General features: G+C 36.3%; 2 protein-coding genes across 2 annotated transcripts in view; both read right to left on the reverse strand.

The window, feature by feature from the left end:
• Positions 1-5,967, reverse strand: part of LOC148947064 (uncharacterized) — an 8,466-nt gene extending 2,499 nt beyond the window's left edge. Inside the window, exons 1-2 of the mRNA XM_089096857.1 lie at positions 5,443-5,967; positions 3,104-3,313 (exon numbers count right to left, since the gene is read on the reverse strand). Of these exons, the coding sequence (XP_088952983.1) occupies positions 3,104-3,313; positions 5,443-5,925 (693 nt within the window). The 5' untranslated portion in view covers positions 5,926-5,967. The remainder of the gene's footprint in view (positions 1-3,103; positions 3,314-5,442) is intronic.
• LOC148947065 (uncharacterized) overlaps positions 5,925-19,435 on the reverse strand; it is a 29,108-nt gene continuing 15,597 nt past the window's right edge. Inside the window, exons 2-3 of the mRNA XM_089096503.1 lie at positions 18,270-18,492; positions 5,925-6,008 (exon numbers count right to left, since the gene is read on the reverse strand). Of these exons, the coding sequence (XP_088952629.1) occupies positions 5,925-6,008; positions 18,270-18,492 (307 nt within the window). The remainder of the gene's footprint in view (positions 6,009-18,269; positions 18,493-19,435) is intronic.

Below are 19,435 nucleotides of genomic sequence, written 5' to 3' on the forward strand. Positions count from 1 at the left end.
TCGGCTGACTTTGAAGTAATTTTGCGGCAATTCTTTATTGCGTCAACCGCAAAGTCAAAGCTTTTCTTTTCTCGTGTGTTTAAGTATTTCGATTTTCGTGATTAGGAATCAAGCAGGACTTGCACTATCCCCGAATTTTCGGGGATCTCTCCGAAAATCTATGTGTCACCCCGAAGAAAAAATTTGGTTCCCCGAATCCTCGATAATCGCCCAATCACGGTGCCACCCCTAGTGATTTATCGCTAGTGACTATACCTGCCAAATGTTACTTTGTATACTATCCTTCTTCACTACGCTCTTGCTCGTTCATTTACGTCTCTTATGTTACTTTGCATATAAGCCAGACAGATACAATTGCAATATACACGATTCTTCATATGTTGACAAAAGTACCGTCTTTATGAAATTAAATGAGCGATATTAAAACTTAAAACGAACAGCAATTATTCCGTATATCAAAAGAACTGTCCCCTCCTCAACATTTCGCTCTGTAGGCTAAATTTTTATTTTTTTTTTAAAAATTATAGTGGTGTAAAAGAGTCAAACTTTAGCGTAAAGAGCGAGGCGGTGAGGAGGGGCCAGCCCCTTTCATATACGGACTAGTTGCTGTTAGTTTTAAGTTTTAATGTGCCTCGTTACTTTCAGTTAAAAATAACTAAAAAATACGTTTTTCAATTAATACAGGTTCGATTTTGGCTCACCGTGCATGAAAAATTCAAACGCAATTTGCATATTAGTTTTGGCACATTTATTCCGGATATCAAGGGTCGCCCCCTCCTTAATACCATGCTCTTTACGCTAAAGCTAAAGCTGTTAGCACTTCCTATTCTAATTAAACAGCCCCTGAGTTTCAATTTTAGCAAACAGTCAAAATTTAGCGTAAACAATAAGGCATCGAAGAGGGAACAACCTCTTCAATATACGGCATAATTTCTGTTCGTTTTTCTAATAATACAGGTAAATCTGACTCACCCTCTATGAAATATACTCCTCCCCCTCACGGATAACTCCTCCGTGGAAATTTCATCCAACGTCAAGTGCACCCCCCCCCCCCGTTAAATTCCCTCCAGATAGTTCCTTCCTCACTGAGACCCCCCCCTCCTTTGTGTAAAATTGCTTGTGAACGATTCACCATGAAAAATTTTCCTTAGCATTTTTTATTGGAAAAAGACTATAATCTCTAAAAGGTTCCTCGATCACTCCAGAAATGCCCCCATCCGTAAAAATTTATTTCCCAGAAAACAAAACGGACGAAAAAAAGCCCCCGGATAATTCACCCGGAACTTCTACATATAAAAAACTTGAAATATAAAATTAAAAAGAATTTCGCATAGTAACTCTGTGAAAACCCCGCAGTGTAATATTTCCCCTAGAATATTCAATCATCAGAAATTTCCCTCATCCTTTTTCATTTAAAGCGGAGACGGAAGAAAATGACGGAGACGGAGACAAATTTAGCTATAGACCGTGCACAAGGTTGGGGAATTGAAGATTGAAACGGAAATGACCCCAAAAATATGATTTATAAAAAAAAGTGTATGTTATTGCCTATATAACATACATTTTAAGGGGGGATAGGGGGTTATCATTTTTAAATGATAATACTTCAATTTGATTTTAATTGAAAGCAGGCATGCCGAAAAGCTAATCATTTTTTTCATTTAAAGCGGAGACGGAAGAAAACGATATCAAATTCTTTGGGAAACCATAGAAATATTTTGATAGACCCAGGACCTCCCCTTGGGACTTGCTCGTAATCTTGGGTATTTTTGGATTTCTCAGAGGCTACTGGCCTAATGTGACTTTTGTGGGACTCCCTTTTCATTAGATTCCTTGGATCTTATTGAATGCCACGGCGATTCTATTATCTATTATTTCAACTATTATGCAAGGGTTCCGAAACGTCACAGCCATTTTGTATCTGCCAAATTCCCACTGCTCTTGATGAATAACAAAGAAAAGAAGAGGACAAGTAATAACTTACGAAGTTTTTAACTCCTAAATAGGTCCGATTTTTATGGAAATTATAGTTCAGATGTCCGAAAGACTGGTAAAAATTTAAATGTTTGCGGTCAGCATTGATCGCGCCGGCGCAAAATAATCATCGGCAGCACGCCACCGCTGCTTTTTTACTCCGCCACCGCCAGCCTGCCCTTATCGGCGCGGTGTCGGGGTTTAATACTGTAATATTTTCCCTGTTTAGTTTTATGGCCATTTTTATCTATAATACTTTCTGTGCGTGGGAGGTAAAGGTGAATTCAGATTCCTATGATACTATTTGGTTATTATGTGTAGGATTTTCGTCCATGCTGAACATCATATTTGTATACAACATACCCCTGTTTTAATGTTTTTCACGAGGTTGCAGCCCCTTCTCCTAAACATACCTAATGTAAGACCGAACATAAATCAAACATAAATTACCAAATATAAAGGTGGTGCTGACACCCTTCAAAAGGCTAGAACGTGGCTTTCACTTTACTGGAAAACTAAAAATATAGCGGATAAAAATCTTTGTTTAGTAAATTAATTTTCTATGAGTTCCAAAGGAATGAATTTGAAAGGAAGGAAATAAAAGGAAGAACCTTTCATTTCAACAAATTTTTACCAAAAACCAGTATGGTGCTGCCGTCCCCTCAAACTCCCAGAAGACAAGAGTGCAAAGCCACGTAAATTACTTAAATTGAAAGTTGAACTTGGCCAATTTCTTTCGTATACATTTGAGAGGAAGAAGCCATTAATTAAAAATGATCACTTATAAAACTGAATCGATTATTAAAATGCATCATCATCTACAAAAAGAATTTCTGGAATTGAGCAGCGTTAGTTTTCAGCATTAAAATGGCAAAAACAAGCGAAATTCTTCAAAACGTTTATTTTTCTGAAATACTTGTTTAAAGTTGACTTTACTGTTCATTGTAATGTCTCTCCATTTTAAATTTGCTTGATTATGTCCACATTCAATTGACTTCAAAGCAAACAGCAATATTACAAAATTTTCTCTATGTTACACTTTAGTCTTCATAAACAGTTAAAAGTTGCATTAAAAAAACCCGACTAAGTTAACTTGAGTCAAAAGCATAGAAATTCCAGGTAACCTTACCTCATAATCATCACTCGTGGGGAATTTAAAAATCACATTTTTCAAATATTGAAAATTTACATCTTCTTTATTTTCATCAATCAGCTGGGTTTCTTCTGCTGCTGAGACACAATCAGACACAATTGATATATCCTTTACATCAGGTATTTTTATCTGCTTTTGAAGCTCTTTTCTTACACCAGCAAGAAGTTGCTGCAGATATTTTATATTCTGAGAAAAAAAGTCCAAATATCATTTTGTAAAACAAGTAAATAGATACTTCGAATATCAAAACAAAACATGGGAGACTTTAGGCAGAAGACAGGCTTATTTCCGCAAAGTTACTTTTCGCCTGCTTAAGTTATTTTTGAAATCACCCAAAGATGCCAAAGGCAAAAAAAGGATGGTGCTGTGACTAAGACCTAACTTTTCATAAACAAAGAAGTTTTTGAAAAGGCCTATGTATATGATTCGAGAAAACTAACTGTGAAAGTGTACAAAGAAACTAATACCAAACACACTAAAAACAAGCTATATGCTTTTGAAATGTTCAGCATTTGCTTTTGATTTGAGAAGTTTCTTTTAACTAGCTTTTTGAAAACATGTTTGAAGACCTATGATAAAAGGCATACATACACGATTGTAGAAGGCCTAGCTACTGACTTCTAGCTTCTTCACTGGTTGTGCTCGTCACTATATACCTTTCAAAAATAACTGTAAAATTATCTCTTTACAGTCTTGTTATTGGAGGTAAAAGGTAAACTACGGGGGTCACCACTTATTGATGCAAAAATGGCGCAAAAAGATTGCTATGCCACTTACTCGAGGGAGAGAGCCCCTTCTTAGCCCAAAATAGTGGGATTCCCGCGCTTACTCCAACGGTTCCGTGTCTACTAGCGTGATCAAATGGTCTCAGGGGCCACTTTTAAGGCCAAGGGTTACCGGTAATATTTCTAACTATCTCTCTAGACCCGACATAGGCTGAAAAGTCAAAGATAATATAGTATAAAAAATCTTACTGTATTCAAGACACGCTAAAAAAGGAACTAAACGGAACTATTTCCTCCAGCCCGCTCCGCCAGCCACGTGTCTGCGACGGGCTAACGGGGGTGGTAATGAATTTCTCCAGCCAATCTGAGGGCTTACTAAGTTACTGGTCAAACCTCCCTAACTGCGCAATTTAATACCTCATGGTATATTAACCAACTACGCAATTAGGAGGACATAAAATGGCGCCACAAAATAAAAGGATAATTAATAATTATTACTCGGGGAAGGAAAATAATTAAGGGGCCAAAAGAAAAGAATCTGGGAAGGACATTTATCTGAACAAACTCGGACCAAGGGTTCCAACACTTGTCTTTAGTATTTTTAGCATTACTCTCTTTGTACAATTTCACGCTTATTTTTGAAAATTATTTAGTGACAAACACTTCCAGTAAGAAGCTAGAAATCGGTAGTTAGGTCTTCAAATGTCTCAAATCATATACATAGGTCTTTGCACAAACTTCTCCATTAAAATTTTGACATTTTACTTTTATATAGAAACTTCATTATACGAGAAGGAGGGGCTTGTTCATGGCACCACCCTTTTTCTGACTTTTGCATCTTTGGGTGATTTCAAAAATAATTTAGCGTGAAAAGTCTTGAAAGGTAGCTTAGCGGATATAAGGCTATCACTTTTGATTAGGTTTCATTTTTGTGATGATACAGAGTGGGAGCTTCCTCCATTATGAAGCAAATCCTGTCTTCTTGGCAACTATACAATGAGAACAAAAATGCGATTTTCTTCGCGATTTTATGTTTTAACATAAATGCAGTTTTTGATTTAACATAGCATATTTTTTTTCATCCACTACAAGTGTTATCTGAGCTCTTTAGTCAAAAGGGGAGTGAGTAAAATTTTTCTTTTTTGAGAAAACTTAGAATTATTAAGTATATCTGTGGATTGCTCTGAAAGTATACCATCTACCTATAGAGCTTCATACTGCTAGAGTCAAAATATTTTAAAAGCTAAAGTAACCCAGTAGTCCAACATTAAAACGTGAACACTGTACTTTTGAATTACGAAACATCATTAATAGCACTCTTTTTTCCCCAGTAATATATATTTACAATCATAGGTGTATAATATTTCATTAGTCTCCTCCCCCTCCGATTAGAAAGAAAACTTTGGAAAATTTTGACAATTCTAACACAATTCTGACAATGATTATATAAAAAATGTAATACCCCCCCCCCCCTATTACAATAAAATATCTACTGATAACCACTGTACAAACAAATGGGTTGTTGTTACCAAACAAACCCTGATATGTTTGAACTTATAGTATTAAAAAAAACATATCATATAAAATTACCTTATTCTTTTCTTCAACTTCTTCCTTCAGGCTATTTACTTGACTGACTATTACTTTATAAGAGTCACTATTTTCAACGTCCACAACATTCCTTGCAGACATAACTTTTTGACTAAGCTCTTCAACCTCTGCTTCTAGACAAGAGACTTTTTTAGCAAGCTTACGATTTAAATCACTTAACTTATTGTTGTTCTCCCTATGATGATGAAGGTCTTCTTCGATAGCTTTCTTTGAATTTTCTAGAAGTTCGGTTGCTGATGACGATAATAATTTTTCATGTTCCAAAGTTGCGTTGCGACTATTCAGTTTTTCCAACTCGTCCATATAAAATATTAGTTCATTGTTTTTAACCTTTAGACTTTCACTGACTTCAAGTAATTTAATTTCCAGGGCTTTATTGGCATCACTCAATGTGTGTATTGAGGTATCTTTATCTTTGAGTGCCTGTTTTAGTTCGTTCACATCATTCATAAGCTGCTCCATTAAATCACATTTTTCATCTGGAAAATTACATTGGGATTCTTTTTTTTCTGATCAGCGTTTCCAAGCTTAATTTCTCCTTTTGTCTTTAAAGAAAAAAAAAATTTTTTTGTGGTATTGACAAGCCAATTAAAAAATAGTATTTATCTAAGCAACAAATCATTAATCCTTATCCCAGATATGCTTATTCTAATATTAATGCTCAATAGGGTTTACTTAACTGCAATAAGATCATGGTTGCCACAATAGCTGGAACTTAGTGAAGACTGAACCAAGGCCTTACCCAGGATTTTTTTTTCGGAAAAAAAAAAAAATCAGTCCTAGGCCCCTCAAAAACACATTCAAATTTGTTTATATCCATTTTTGTGACGTTTTTACGAGTCAAACAAACATTTCGGGGGGGGGGGGTCCAACCCCCATAGCCCCCTCTGGGTACGGCCTTGGACTGAACCACCAGCAAAGGTAGCCAAAAGTTTAAAAACCTGTTTAGAGAAAAATTGCCATTTAAAGCTTATTCAAAAATGGTAAATATTGTTTCGCTTTATCATAGGCAGCGCGCTAGCGCTGCCTAAGTAAAGAACGATGTGGGCACAATGTGTTTTTTTTATGGTTTTTTCTCCATACCCGGGCACTTCGTATCGACGGAGTTGTCGTAGAAACTTCGAAAAGGGCTCATTCTATTGGAAATGGGTTTGGCATTTGCCATTTTTAATTGTCGAAAGTGATTGGAGGGCAAATCGCCCCCCCCCCCAACGCCCATCATTTTCCCAAACACATCCAATCAAAATTTTGAGATAGCCATTTTGTTCAACGTAGTTGATTTCCAGATAGAAAATATCTTTTAGAGGAGAACACTTCCCCACAATCCTCGGGGCGAGGGTTTTAATATATGCCCTGAGGGCATATAAGAACAATGTTGGCACATATGTATCATTTATTTTTTTTTCTTTGGAGCAGGGTACTTCCAATGGAATGGGTCATCGTAGAAACTTCAAAACGGGCGCATTCGATTGGAAATCGAGAGTTCTAGTGCCTTTTTAATAGTCGATAGTGATTGGAGGGCAACTAGCCCCCCCCCGCACGCCGATCATTCCCCCAAACACATCCAATCAAAATTTCGAGATAGCCATTTTGTTCAGCGTAGTTGATTTCCAGACAGAAAATATGTTTTTGAGGAGGACACTCCTCCACAGCCCTCAGGGCAAGGGTTTTAAGTTATGCCCTAGGGCATATAAGTTTTTACAGAAAGTCTTGTCATAGAAACTTCGAAACAAGCTCATTCGATTGGAAATTCAAAGGGCTAGTGCCATGTTTAATATTCAAAAGTGATTGGAGGGCACCTAGCCCCCCCCCCCACACCCATTATTCCACCAATCACATCCAATCAAAATTCTGAGATAGCCATTTTGTTCAGCATAGGCTAGTTGATTTCCAGATAGAAAATATATTTATGAGGAGAACACTCCCCCGTAACCTTCAGGGCAAAGGTTTTAAGTTACGCCCTGGGGGTATATAAGGTTTTTATAGAAGGCGTTGTCGTAGAAACTTCAAAACAGGCTCATTCGATTGGAAATTCAAAGGGCTAGTGCCCTTTTTAATAGTCGAAAGTGATTGGAGGGTAACTAGCCCCCTCCCCAAACGCGCATCCTTCCCCCAAAATATCCAATCAAAATTATGAGATAGCGATTTTGTTCAGCGTAGTTGATTTCCAGATAGAAAATATGTTTTTGGGGAGGACACTCCCCTAAAACCGTCAGAGCAAGGGTTTTAAGTTATGCCCTGGGGGCATTTAAGATTTTTATAGGAGGTGTTGTCGTAGAAACTTAAAAACAGGCTCATTCGGCTGGAAATTCAATGGGCTATTGCCCATTTTAATAGTTGAAAGCGATTGGAGGTCAACTAGCCCCCCCCCCACGCCCATCAGTCCCCCAAACACATCCAATAAAAATTTTGAGATAGCCTTTTTTTCAGCGTAGGATAGTTGATTTCCAGATAGAAAATATGTTTTTGAGGAGAACACTCCCCTAAAACCCTCAGGGCAAGGGTTTTAAGTCCCCCGGGGGCATATAAGGTTTTTATAGAAGGCGTTGTAGTAGAAACTTCAAAAGAGGGTCATTCAATTGGAAATACAATGGGCTATTGCTCTTTTAATAGTCGAAGGTGATTGGAGGGCACCTCACCCCCCACACCCATCATTCCCCCAAACACACCCAATCAAAATTTTGAGGTAGCCATTTTGTTCAGCGTAGGCTAGTTGATTTCTAGATAGAAAATATGTTTTTGAAGAGGGCACTTCTCCACAACCCTCAGGGCAAGGGTTTTAAGTTATGCCCTGGGGGCATATAAGGTTTTGATAGAAGGCGTTGTCGTAGAAACTTAAAAGAAGGTTCATTCAATTGGAAATTCAAATAGCTAATGCCATTTTCAATAGTCGAAAGTGATTGGAGAGCAACTAGCCCCCCCCCCCCACGCCCATCATTCCCCCAAACACATCCAATAAAAAATTTGAGACAGCCATTTTGTTCAGCGTAGTTGATTTCCAAGTAGAAAATATGTTTTTGAGGAGGATACTCCCCCACAGTCCTCAGGGCAAGGGGTTTAAGTTATGGCCTGGGGGCATATAAGGTTTTTTTATAGAAGGAGTTGTCGTAGAAACTTCAAAAAACGGCTCATTCGATTTGAAATTCAAAGGGCTAGTGTCGATTTGAAATTCAAAGGGGATTTTTAATAGTTGAAAGTGATTAGTGATATTTTTTTGCTGTTGTTTAGACCAGGGAACTTCGTATCGAAGGAGTTGTCGTGGGAACTTTGAAAAGGGCTCATTCGATTGAAAATAGAAAGGGCTGATGCCCTTTTTAAAAGTCGAATGATTGGAGGGCAACTAATTCCCCTTCCACGCCCACCCTCCCATTTGTCCATTATGTTTAAAAACTAAATGTTGCCTTAAGATTAAATCAAAATACACTGTGATAATGCTAATTCCCAATAAGGCATCTCAGCAGTATCCCAAGAACGACTGAGTGTATTATGTTCAAACTTTCGGGGCTACTTCCGCTCTTAAAATTTAACCCAATCAAAATAGTGTATCAAAAAAAGTAAACAGATTTTTTTGTGAATGGTATCAAGTTTTCTATTTCAGGTCAACTAGAGGAGGTATGAAACTAATTAAACACTGCTATTTGTGTCCAGATCTTTAAAAGGGTGTATGTTGTTAAAAATTGCTGAAAATTTTTCTCCAGCATACAAATAGCAGGCCAAACTATAAAGTCTTAAAAAACGAAAAGATTTAGTGTTATTTTTTTTCCCTGAAAAGACTATGACAATATAAAAAGACAATTAATGTGCATTGTCGGTTTAATATAGATATACTGATATTTAGTAAACAAAATGTTAATATTATTTGATTTATTTAAGCTAGAAAAGTAAAAATATTAATTTTTTTTCAGTAAAGTGCAAATTTTGTTCTGGCCTTGGGAAGGCATAGGGGTTTTGCGGCCAACTTGTGTTAATTTCTGCTCGTTTTGAGTTTGACTCGGTTATTTATTGTAATTTCTGTTCGTTGTCGGTTTCATTTATGTATCGATGGTGATTTGTGGTAGTTTCACGCTTGGTAGATTATTTGATTTTATTTTTGTTCATTTTTGTTTAATGGAGTTCTTTACTTTTCTTTGAAAAACTTGTTTTGTGGAAAAAGTTTTTTTTTAATTAATCTAAATATTAAAAGCTGATTGCAAAAAGACTTTTATGGGAACTATGGAGCTTGAAAACCTGCGAACTGCGAAATTGGAAGCGGACCAAAAAAAAAGAGTGTACCATTGGAATTCCCATGGTCAGATATCCTTAAAGTAAGATTTTTGACTCCACATTTATATATATATATATATATATATATATATATATATATATATATATATATATATATATATATATATATATATATATATATATATATATATATATATATATATATATATATATTTATATATAAAAGCCTGTTTTTCACTGATGTGTCCCTTCTTTTTCTTTTTTTTTATAAAAAGAATATCGCAAATTTTAAGGCCTAATGCTACCATATCTTCTTCTTGGTTCCTTAGTACCACATGTTTATCATTATTCATCTTTTTTTTTACTGTATAGTGTTTTTACTAATTTTTCTTTTTCTCAATTGTACTACATTATTTCGTTTTGATTTATTTTAAGTGGATAATAAATGACCATCTTGCCTAAACTGATAAAACGAAAATACTAGCATGATTGTTGGGACTAAGCCCAACTGAAAAAAAGAGAACATGATTTCTCAACTCCCAAATCCTGTTTAACTGTACTTGACTTTGCCTTGCCGAACTAGAGAAAATACAGTTTCCTCCACTTTTTACTTGGCTATTTTAAAAAGAGACTAATATGAATAAATCAAAAATTGACAGCGCACATATAATATAGCGACACTCAGCAAAATTTAAAAAGGAGAATAATTTAATCCTCTTAATTTATTTCGTGTTAGTTTAATGGTATTTGGGTTTAAACTAAGTTTAAGTTTATTTGGATTCTATTAGAGATTTTCTGAATATGTGCAACTACTTTTGTTATAAAATATATTTTCTTTGACAATAGAATATTATAAAAAAGAAGAAGAACAAAAAACTTTAAACTTAGAAAGTGTTAATACAAAGTTTAACCCTTTATCATATTTTTAGTAAAAACTTAAGTCAGGCTTTCTTATGACGGCTGGAACATAAGGCGACAACGATGCCTATCCATTACTTCAGACCAAAGATCTTCTATGAACAGCATAACATCCTTCTTCAGACATCAGCCTAGCGTTACCTCTTGTCGTCCACACCTCCTGATACCGAGAGGGACCCAGCCCAAATATCTTGAGGGGTCAACCTTTGCCCATGCGCACCATGTGATCCTACAAGCACCACTGTCCAGTTGCAATTTTACCGGTCACAAATGGCTGTTTCATTTTTTCGCGAAAGAGGAACCTTTGCATGTCAGCTCAATGTACTCCAAGGATTGTTTTTAATTATATAGGGCTAGTTTAGCATGCAGAACGTCACCTAGTTTTTTAAGCACAGACATATACCTACTGTGCCATTTTGGCAAAACTTGACATTTATTTTTGGAGCAGCGTATAGCAGCAGTGAAAAATGAGATAAGAAAAAAATGAATGAAGCTAATGCTTTTATTTAGGCTTTATAAATAGCCTCGTGGATTGGATAGGTAGATTTAGACAGCTTCAAAAAAACTTCAGACAAATCTGAACAAACACCCTTTTTTCTGAATCACAATTTTGGTAGTTTGTGATATAGCCAAAATAAATTCCATTCGAATTATGTTTCAGCTTTGTTTGGATCTAAGCTAACTTGGAAATTACTTCAGATTTTCATAAAGTCCGAAAATAACTGTTTTTATTGATTGTAAATTATTTAGGGCTTGGTTATCATGTGCAATGTGCTTTGTTTAGTTTTTTAATTGTACCTTTTTAGAAAAACTGGCTCTTTCATCTTCAGTCAAATGTAAAGCATAAGTGAAAAACAACATTAAAAAAATACAACTGTCGCATTTACTTAGGTTTCTGTAATTAGCATCATGTTTTTCATGGGTATAAATTATAAAATTTAAAATGAGCACTACATGTCATAAATGAAAAAATGAGACCTAAACTGAACAGAAATTGCGATGAAACTAAAAACAAACTTAAAATAAATACAAATCACCAGAAATAGATATAGTTACCTCTGCCAAATTTTCACAAACGTTTTGTGAAGTAGATCTTAAATCTGAACAACATTATTACATGAAATTTACATATTTTTAACATTTTCATTTTAAATAGAATAGAACATTTTTATTTTCTTACAAATATAACCCTCTGATCACGCCGCATTGAATTGTTCGTAATTCGTTCACCTTAGAATTTATCAATGTTGTAAAGATATAGCATAATTTAGTTGCAGCCTAGGCCACAATTATGAAAGCTGATTTTATTAAATGAATCTTAAATCTTTTTTGTTTTGTCACTGAACATTTTTAGCTTTCTATTCCAGGTTATCCTAAATATGAGGGAAGCTCAGACTTTATTATTTGAATTATCAATTTTTTTTTATAGTTTTCTTTGATGTTTGGCCTAGCCCAAGGAAGTTTTTACCTGGAAAGAATGTGAATGGCTCTACTCCTATGTTATTATAGTATTACCTTTAAAGAAGGAATCGTTTTGCACAATTAACCCTACACTGACTCAACTTTCAAGCCTAACAAGTCACTCTAAATTACATCATTAGACATTGCCTCCTCGTTTCTGTTTTTGTCCCTTATTGCCATTTACATCATTAGATGTGTTTATAGTATCTCAATTTTACAAGGGATTAGCTACTTGGGTTTTAGTCACACTTTAAATGGTGTTGAATCTGATGCAATAATTCGTAGAGTATTGACTACTAGAAGAAAATGTTATATAAGCTTGAGAGAACATCCAAAGTCATGATGTAGGCAATCTAAGTAGAAAGTTTGTCAATAAAAAGAGGAATAAAATGGACAGATATTCTTTTCAGAAGAAGTGTATATATTAAGTGGAGTGCGCCAGAGAACCATCTTGGGACCAACACTATTCAACATTTATATTAATGACGCACCAACCACGGTCAAAAATAAAATAAGTTTTTATGCTAAAGACTTCAAACTCATTAAACCTGTTGATACACCTAATAACAGAGCCTATATGCAGAATGACCTATGGGTACTTTCCCAGTGGGCAACTTTGTGGAGACTTGAATTCAATGCAAACGAATGTCAAATAATCCACATTGGAAACAAAAATGAGTAATGCCCTTATCTTATGTTAGGGATGGACGGATCAAGACGGATCGCACAGACAGCTGTAGCCAAAGCACTCCAAACCCTTAGCAATATAAAAACAACAATCACTAGTGGGTCACCTATGGTGGTGAATAAATTATATAAGGCATTGGTGAGGCCAAATTTTGAGTTTGACATGTGTGTTGCTAGCCCCCTCAACAAAGGTGACCAGCAGAAGTTAGAATCAGTTCTGAGATGGACTACTAATCCCGTCTGAAGAGACTGAAACTCCCCACTCTTGTCTTTAGACGTAAAACAGGTGATATTATTATGAAGCATAAGCTCCTGAATTCTAATTATCTACTAAATAAGCCATTTCAACTTGACCAATCTTACAGAACTAGGGGACACAGTCGGAAACTATATCAGAAGAGAGCTGCCACTAGACCACGCAATAACTTCTTCATTAATAAAATAGTGAGTTTAATGAATTTACTCACCAAAGAAGCGGTCACTACCTCCTCTACTGCTGCTTTTAAAAGAGCCGTTGATGGAGAATGGTCATCGAAGCCGTGGTAAACCGAGTTGGATGCCGTTGAGACGTCCAACCATCGTCATCACTAACCAGCGTTTCTAAAGGATTTAATCCTTATTTCGCTGGACATTGCGATTTAAGGTAAATAAAAAGAAGTCTTCAATGCATCCATTTTATTACTCCTTTATGCACATAGGACTTATTTCTGAAATTTTCTGATTTTTCAGAAAACCACAAATATTTATTTATTTTAATCAGAAATGCAATAAACCATAGGCTTTTCTCATATAACATAAATTACATACTGTGAGCAACACTTATAATTAACGACAAAAATATAAACTTTCTAATAATAAAAAAACAAAAAACAAAGATACCCTACAACAAATATACACTTCACGGTCCTAAGCACTGTCTTTTGTAAAAAGAAGACCCAACTAATGTTGTTTTGAAAGCAGCAACATCATTCACCAGAACTACATGGTCGGGTAACGTGTTCTACGATTTTACAAAGGAACTCTGTCCATATTTCCTTGATTCCATCGGTTGGTACAACTTTAAAGAGTTCTGCCGCGTAGATGGATAATGACTAAACTTTAAGAAATCTTCACAAGACACATGGTCAATACCCTTTATGATACGGAAAGTGTTGACAAGGTCCAATCTATCCCTTCTGAATTGCAGAGATGGTAAGCTCAGGCTACTCAATCTCCACTCATAAGGTAGGTATTTCAGAAAAGGAACGAGTTTGGACGCTCGTTTTGTACTTTTTGAATCAACTGTGCGTCGGATTTTCTAGTCGGATACAACACAGATGAGCGCACCATCGTCTTATACAATGTGGTAAAACTTCGCAGATTAAACTTTCTGAATGCTCTTTTGACGCAAAGCAAACCATAGTTTGCTTTACGCGAAACAGCTGATGCTTGCTTATCAAACCTCAGCTGATCATCAAAAATAAAACCGGGATCTGTGATAGAGTTAACAATGCATAACGACACGTCACCAATGAAGCACTGGTATGCCAGATCTTTCGCGAAGTAATACATTATATGACATTTACTCTGGTTAACCAACATAAAATTTAAATTACACCACTCAAACAATGCTTCTAAATCTTCCTGTAGAAGTGTCACTCACATCAACTGGAGAGGTGACACCTCTGTATAGCATAACATAATCCACAAAAATTTTAATGGTGCTGTGTCGGATTAGCTGCGGCAAATCATTTATGAATAAAGCGAATGAAACTGGTCCCAGGCAGATACCCTGAGAGACCCCGCTTAGAACTCAACACCCTTCAGATAGTGCCTCACCAACCTTCACTTTCTGTGACCGGTTAGTTAGGTAATCCGTAATCCAAGTCATGCTTCTACAACCAATATCATACCTTCGACATTTTTCCACCAGCAAAGATATTGAAACCTTGTCGAGTGCCTTGCAAAAATCAATATAAACACAATCAAACTTTAGATCGGAATCAGCCATATTTTGAAAATCTTTGATTACTTCCCTTAACTGCGTATTACACGATCGACTTTTTCGAAAACCATGCTGTGCCATATTCCACAAGTTGTTTTTTTTCAAAATAATTTTGGATCTGATGCACAATTACTTTTTCCATAGTTATCGAAAAAATCGACGTGTTCGAGATAGGGCGATAATTCGTGAAATCCAACCTTGGCCCACCATTATGAAGTGGTTTTATGACAGCTTTTTTCCACGCAGCTGGGCACTTACCAGAATCCAAACAAAGATTAAAAAGAAATAAAAGTGGAGCCGCTAAAGAAGAAGTCAGTTCTCGTATAATAACATTTGAGCCACCATCTATATCTGGGGATTTGATAACAAAAAGCTCACGCATAATTTTTTGGACGTGCTCAGGTGCTACATCAGTCATCATTTGTAACTCATTCTGTAACACAAAAGCTTCCGGTGTCGGTAATATATTAGATCTTATTTGTGAAGCAAGATTAACGAAAGCAGATTAAAATGTTTCGTTAAAATTAGCTGCTTTTCTCTTATCATCATAAACAGTTTCGCCAGTGACTGAGTCACTGAACACCATGGACGATGGCACCTGCTCTTTTCCGCCCCTATTCACGTACTTCCAATTCTTTTTTGGACAACTTTGCACGCAACCAATTATCGATGATTCTACTGACTCAGTGTGAGACCGCAGGATCATTTTCACCTTATTTCTCACTCTCTTGTAAGCACACCTAGATTAATCATCCCTAGCTGATAAATAAGCTCTCCAGTGTCTATTTTTCATAGGTATGCTTCAAGGACAAATTTTGACAGGTTCTTATGTTTTTTCACACCTTATCTAATAGTATACACCCTCTCTAATAGTATACCTTAAACTTCTCAATAAATTTCTCACATCCCTCTACTTCACGGATAAACTCAAAAGCTGTATCTACATCTACAGAACTACGCTGAAGCTCACTAACAATATCAACATAACGTACAAACTCTCTAAATTCGTCATAACTACCTCTAGAATAATCATATAACAACTTTGACTTAGGATTTAATGGAATGCTCCCATTAACACAGAAAGATAATACGACGTGATTACTTTTACCTAGAGGAGGCAAAAATTCTAAAGGTCCGCTGGGTTTAGTTATAATGAGGTCTAAGGTAGACGAATTCATTCCAGTTCAAAACCTTGTGGGCTCAGTAACATGCTGATGGAGAAAATATCACCAAGTGTCTGAACTAGTTTATGCCTGCATCTCAAATCAGATAACGTTGTACTGTGAGATAACCAATCAATAACAGGAGCATTAAAGTTACCAACGACCACAATTTTAGACGAAACTGACGAAAGGTAAGTGAAGTAGCTGAGTAGGCCCTCATCTTTAAAAGGACTATCAACACTCTTAGACGGGCTCCGGTAAACCACTACTATACCCACACTTTGGGATCAACTCGGATGTCTCAGCTCAAAACTAACTACCTCATGTCCTTGACTTGTAAACTCAGAATCAACTTCTTTATAATTTAAAATCAGGGAAGAAGAAACCTAAACACAAACGCCTCGTTTATAGTTAATATTATGCACAGAATCGTAACCACGTAGTTGCCGAAAACGGACAGAGGTGCACTACAATTCTTGGGCAGAACTTCGGTCACAACAATTACGTGGGGTTTCCGGTTTTGAACAAGTGCAACAAATTCATCCCACTTTGACGATAAACAATTTGCACTTTGTGTATGCCACAAATAACTGTTCACTGTGATATCTCCGATTCGTTTTGTGGACAAAAAAGCCTCTCTTCGCGCACTAGTTCTGGCCCATTTTTCCACGTTTTAATTTTCCAACAGGTTTCACCAGCGGCTACATTCTCAGTAAGCTCCTTTTTAAGTTCATCACACTTCTTCTTCTCAGCAAACTCTGCATTGCTTCTGTCATGTGCGACACGGAAGTTCGGTATGTTAGCCCTCATATTCTCAATCCTGCTCACAAGGAAAAAAGCCACTATATCACGATCAAGGGGGACTTGAATATCACCTTCACTGGTCTACTTCTACTCCCTTGTTTCCGTCCCAAGCGTACAAAGAATACACACTTAGCTGGATATTCACTCAGCAGAACTTTATTGGCATACTTAAGATCACTTTCGTTCTGGGCTTTCTGGCTTATCGCACTCCTCGCGTCCAAGCCGAACAAAATGAAGTTTTTCTCTTTTTGAACTAAGTCACCAAGTCCACGCTGAGTTAATTGACTCGCAACTACGGAAATCTGCTGGTCCAAAACCGAACCAACCTGGCTAGAAAGTTCTATGAGCAGGTCAGTTTTCACTTTAGGGATAACTTGTTATACTACTAAGGTGACCTCGTTCTTCAGATCTGACCGAGAACACTGTTCCTGTAGTTAAGTTTCCAAGACCTGGATTTTGTCACTTAGAGGTTTAGGAAGCACCTGAAATTGAGCGTTCAATTCCTCCTTCAAGCCCAATTGGAATTTTCCAGAAGAGTCAGTATTAATTCACTGAATAGATTCCGGCGAAGCAGCTGTTCCTTTTTGCTTACATATGGGACGATACCAGGTTGATCCTAAGCGACGACTCATTTTCGTAAAAAGTTAGTATTTTGGGTCTGACTGTTCAAACAATCAGTTCAAACCCACTTTTTGCAACCTTCACATAGAAGTGCGTAGCTATCATCTTGCAGGCTAGCTTCACAGGCTGAACAGAGATACACTCCTTTTTGGGGCGACTGACAAAGTCTCTTCGAAGCAGCACTCATTTTTCATGGAAAAAAAATTTTCAGTCCGAATTGGCTATATTTCGATAACTTTGTAAAGACCAACGGGGCAGACACTGCATATCTAATTTTGGCGTTAGAAAAAATCCACAGAGGAATGGTCACCGGTAACCCTGCGCAGAAGAGAAATTCAATCCGCCATTTTTATCGATAATTATCAGTTCAAAAAAGATCGGAATCAGCTTCGTTAGAGTTATTTGTCATATCACGGAATCACGGAATTTTTGTAATTCGATTGATACTTATATTGTCAAAAAGGATGTATTTTACCACAGTTATGAGGATATCTTTCACCCAGTAATTTAAAAACGTGTTTTAAACAGCGTGGGCATGCTGCAATCATATGGGACAAAACTTAGAAGTCATTCGCAGAAGGATATAGTTATTCATAAAATGATATCAGAATTAGAACAATATCCATAATATCAGAGGTCTAGTTAATAAAATAGAAAAAAAGACAAAGTTAATAAAATGGAAAAAAATACAAACTAAATAAATACTTATGTTCTACACTTATAGTCTACGGCCTTTTAGTGCTATAAACAACATACAAACAAAGAAAATGTAGCAATAACTAATATATTAACTATTTATATCTGGAAATTTGTGGGCAATTTAACAAATAAGTCATAATAGTTCTTCAATCATCCCAAAATGGTTGTCCACATTGTTGTCAATTCTTTGGCTGTGACAACTGAAATTAAATGACCCTAAAACTGATTTTAAATGAAAGCACTACCTGATTTGAGGACACGTCTTGTACAATAGTCTGATCACTTATAGAACTCACACTTGCAGATATACTAGCAAGGCTTTTTTGAGATCCATGTGCTATGCTTCCCTGAGAGGCTCTAGTGTCATTCTTAAGAGCAGGTATTGGAGGCATAAAAGATGTGGCTGCATTTCTAAGATCTTCTCCACTTGTCTCTTCTATTCTCTCCTTCAATTTCTTGAACATGTTCCTGGAAAGCAAACATTTTAACGCTTACTGAATGAAACAATGGAATAAATCATAAAAGTCACCCTGAATGTATGCTCAGCCTCTGGATGCACATAACAAAAACATAAGCCCATATTTGCACCCAGAGTTCTTGAAAGAACATGTTCAGTAAGTTATTGGCACTAAATGGTTGTAAACATAAGTGTTTCACTCAATTATGGTAAAACAATATATGAGAACAATGAAAAAAAAATCGAACTTTTAATTTACCATATGTGTAAAAACAAACTAATCATTTTCCTTTTTACAGAGAGCTGGCGCCCCCCCCCCCACGGAAAATTCTCCCACATGCAAAATTGAGCAGCCACAGAGAAAGTACAAAATAGGTACCTCAAAATGTCAACCAGATGTTCCAAGAGGTAACAAAAAGACCAGATATTAAAAACCATTTTAGGACATGGACTGGTGGGTCTCCAATCACTTTCCACTGGTAAAAAAAAGACTAGAACTCAATTTCTGGTCAAATGAGCATCCTCCAAAGTTTCTATGACCATGAGGGGGAGGTTGGGGATTAGTATCTTTCTTAAGAGCAGCCCCTCTCCTATATGGGATAGGTTCTGTCCATTTTGGAGTTTATTGTTACTTTTATAATAACAGAGTAGACCATAAATATTCCCAGAAATCATGAGTTATTCAACATCAATTTTTGCCACCACCCCCTGCCTCTTTCTCAGAACTAATCCTATATTTACCTGAAGGCTCAATAAAAGTTAGGATGTTTTGACATTAAAATGCACCCTTTGAGGCATCTGCCTCCCTCCCTAGCTACAAAACAATCAGAGAATGCTGCTGTAGAGGTTTAAAGCTCTCATCTACAAAGGTTTGGAATTTTGTATTTTTTACCAAAGAAAAATCCTGGATGTTTGCTAGATTAATCAAAAAAACTTTTTGCACAAAATAAGTTT

The sequence above is a fragment of the Artemia sp. Qi Xiang Cuo genome, chromosome 11 (genome assembly GCF_049724085.1).
Source record: "Artemia sp. Qi Xiang Cuo chromosome 11, ASM4972408v1, whole genome shotgun sequence".
In the NCBI taxonomy this organism is placed as follows: Eukaryota; Metazoa; Arthropoda; class Branchiopoda; order Anostraca; family Artemiidae; genus Artemia; species Artemia sp. Qi Xiang Cuo.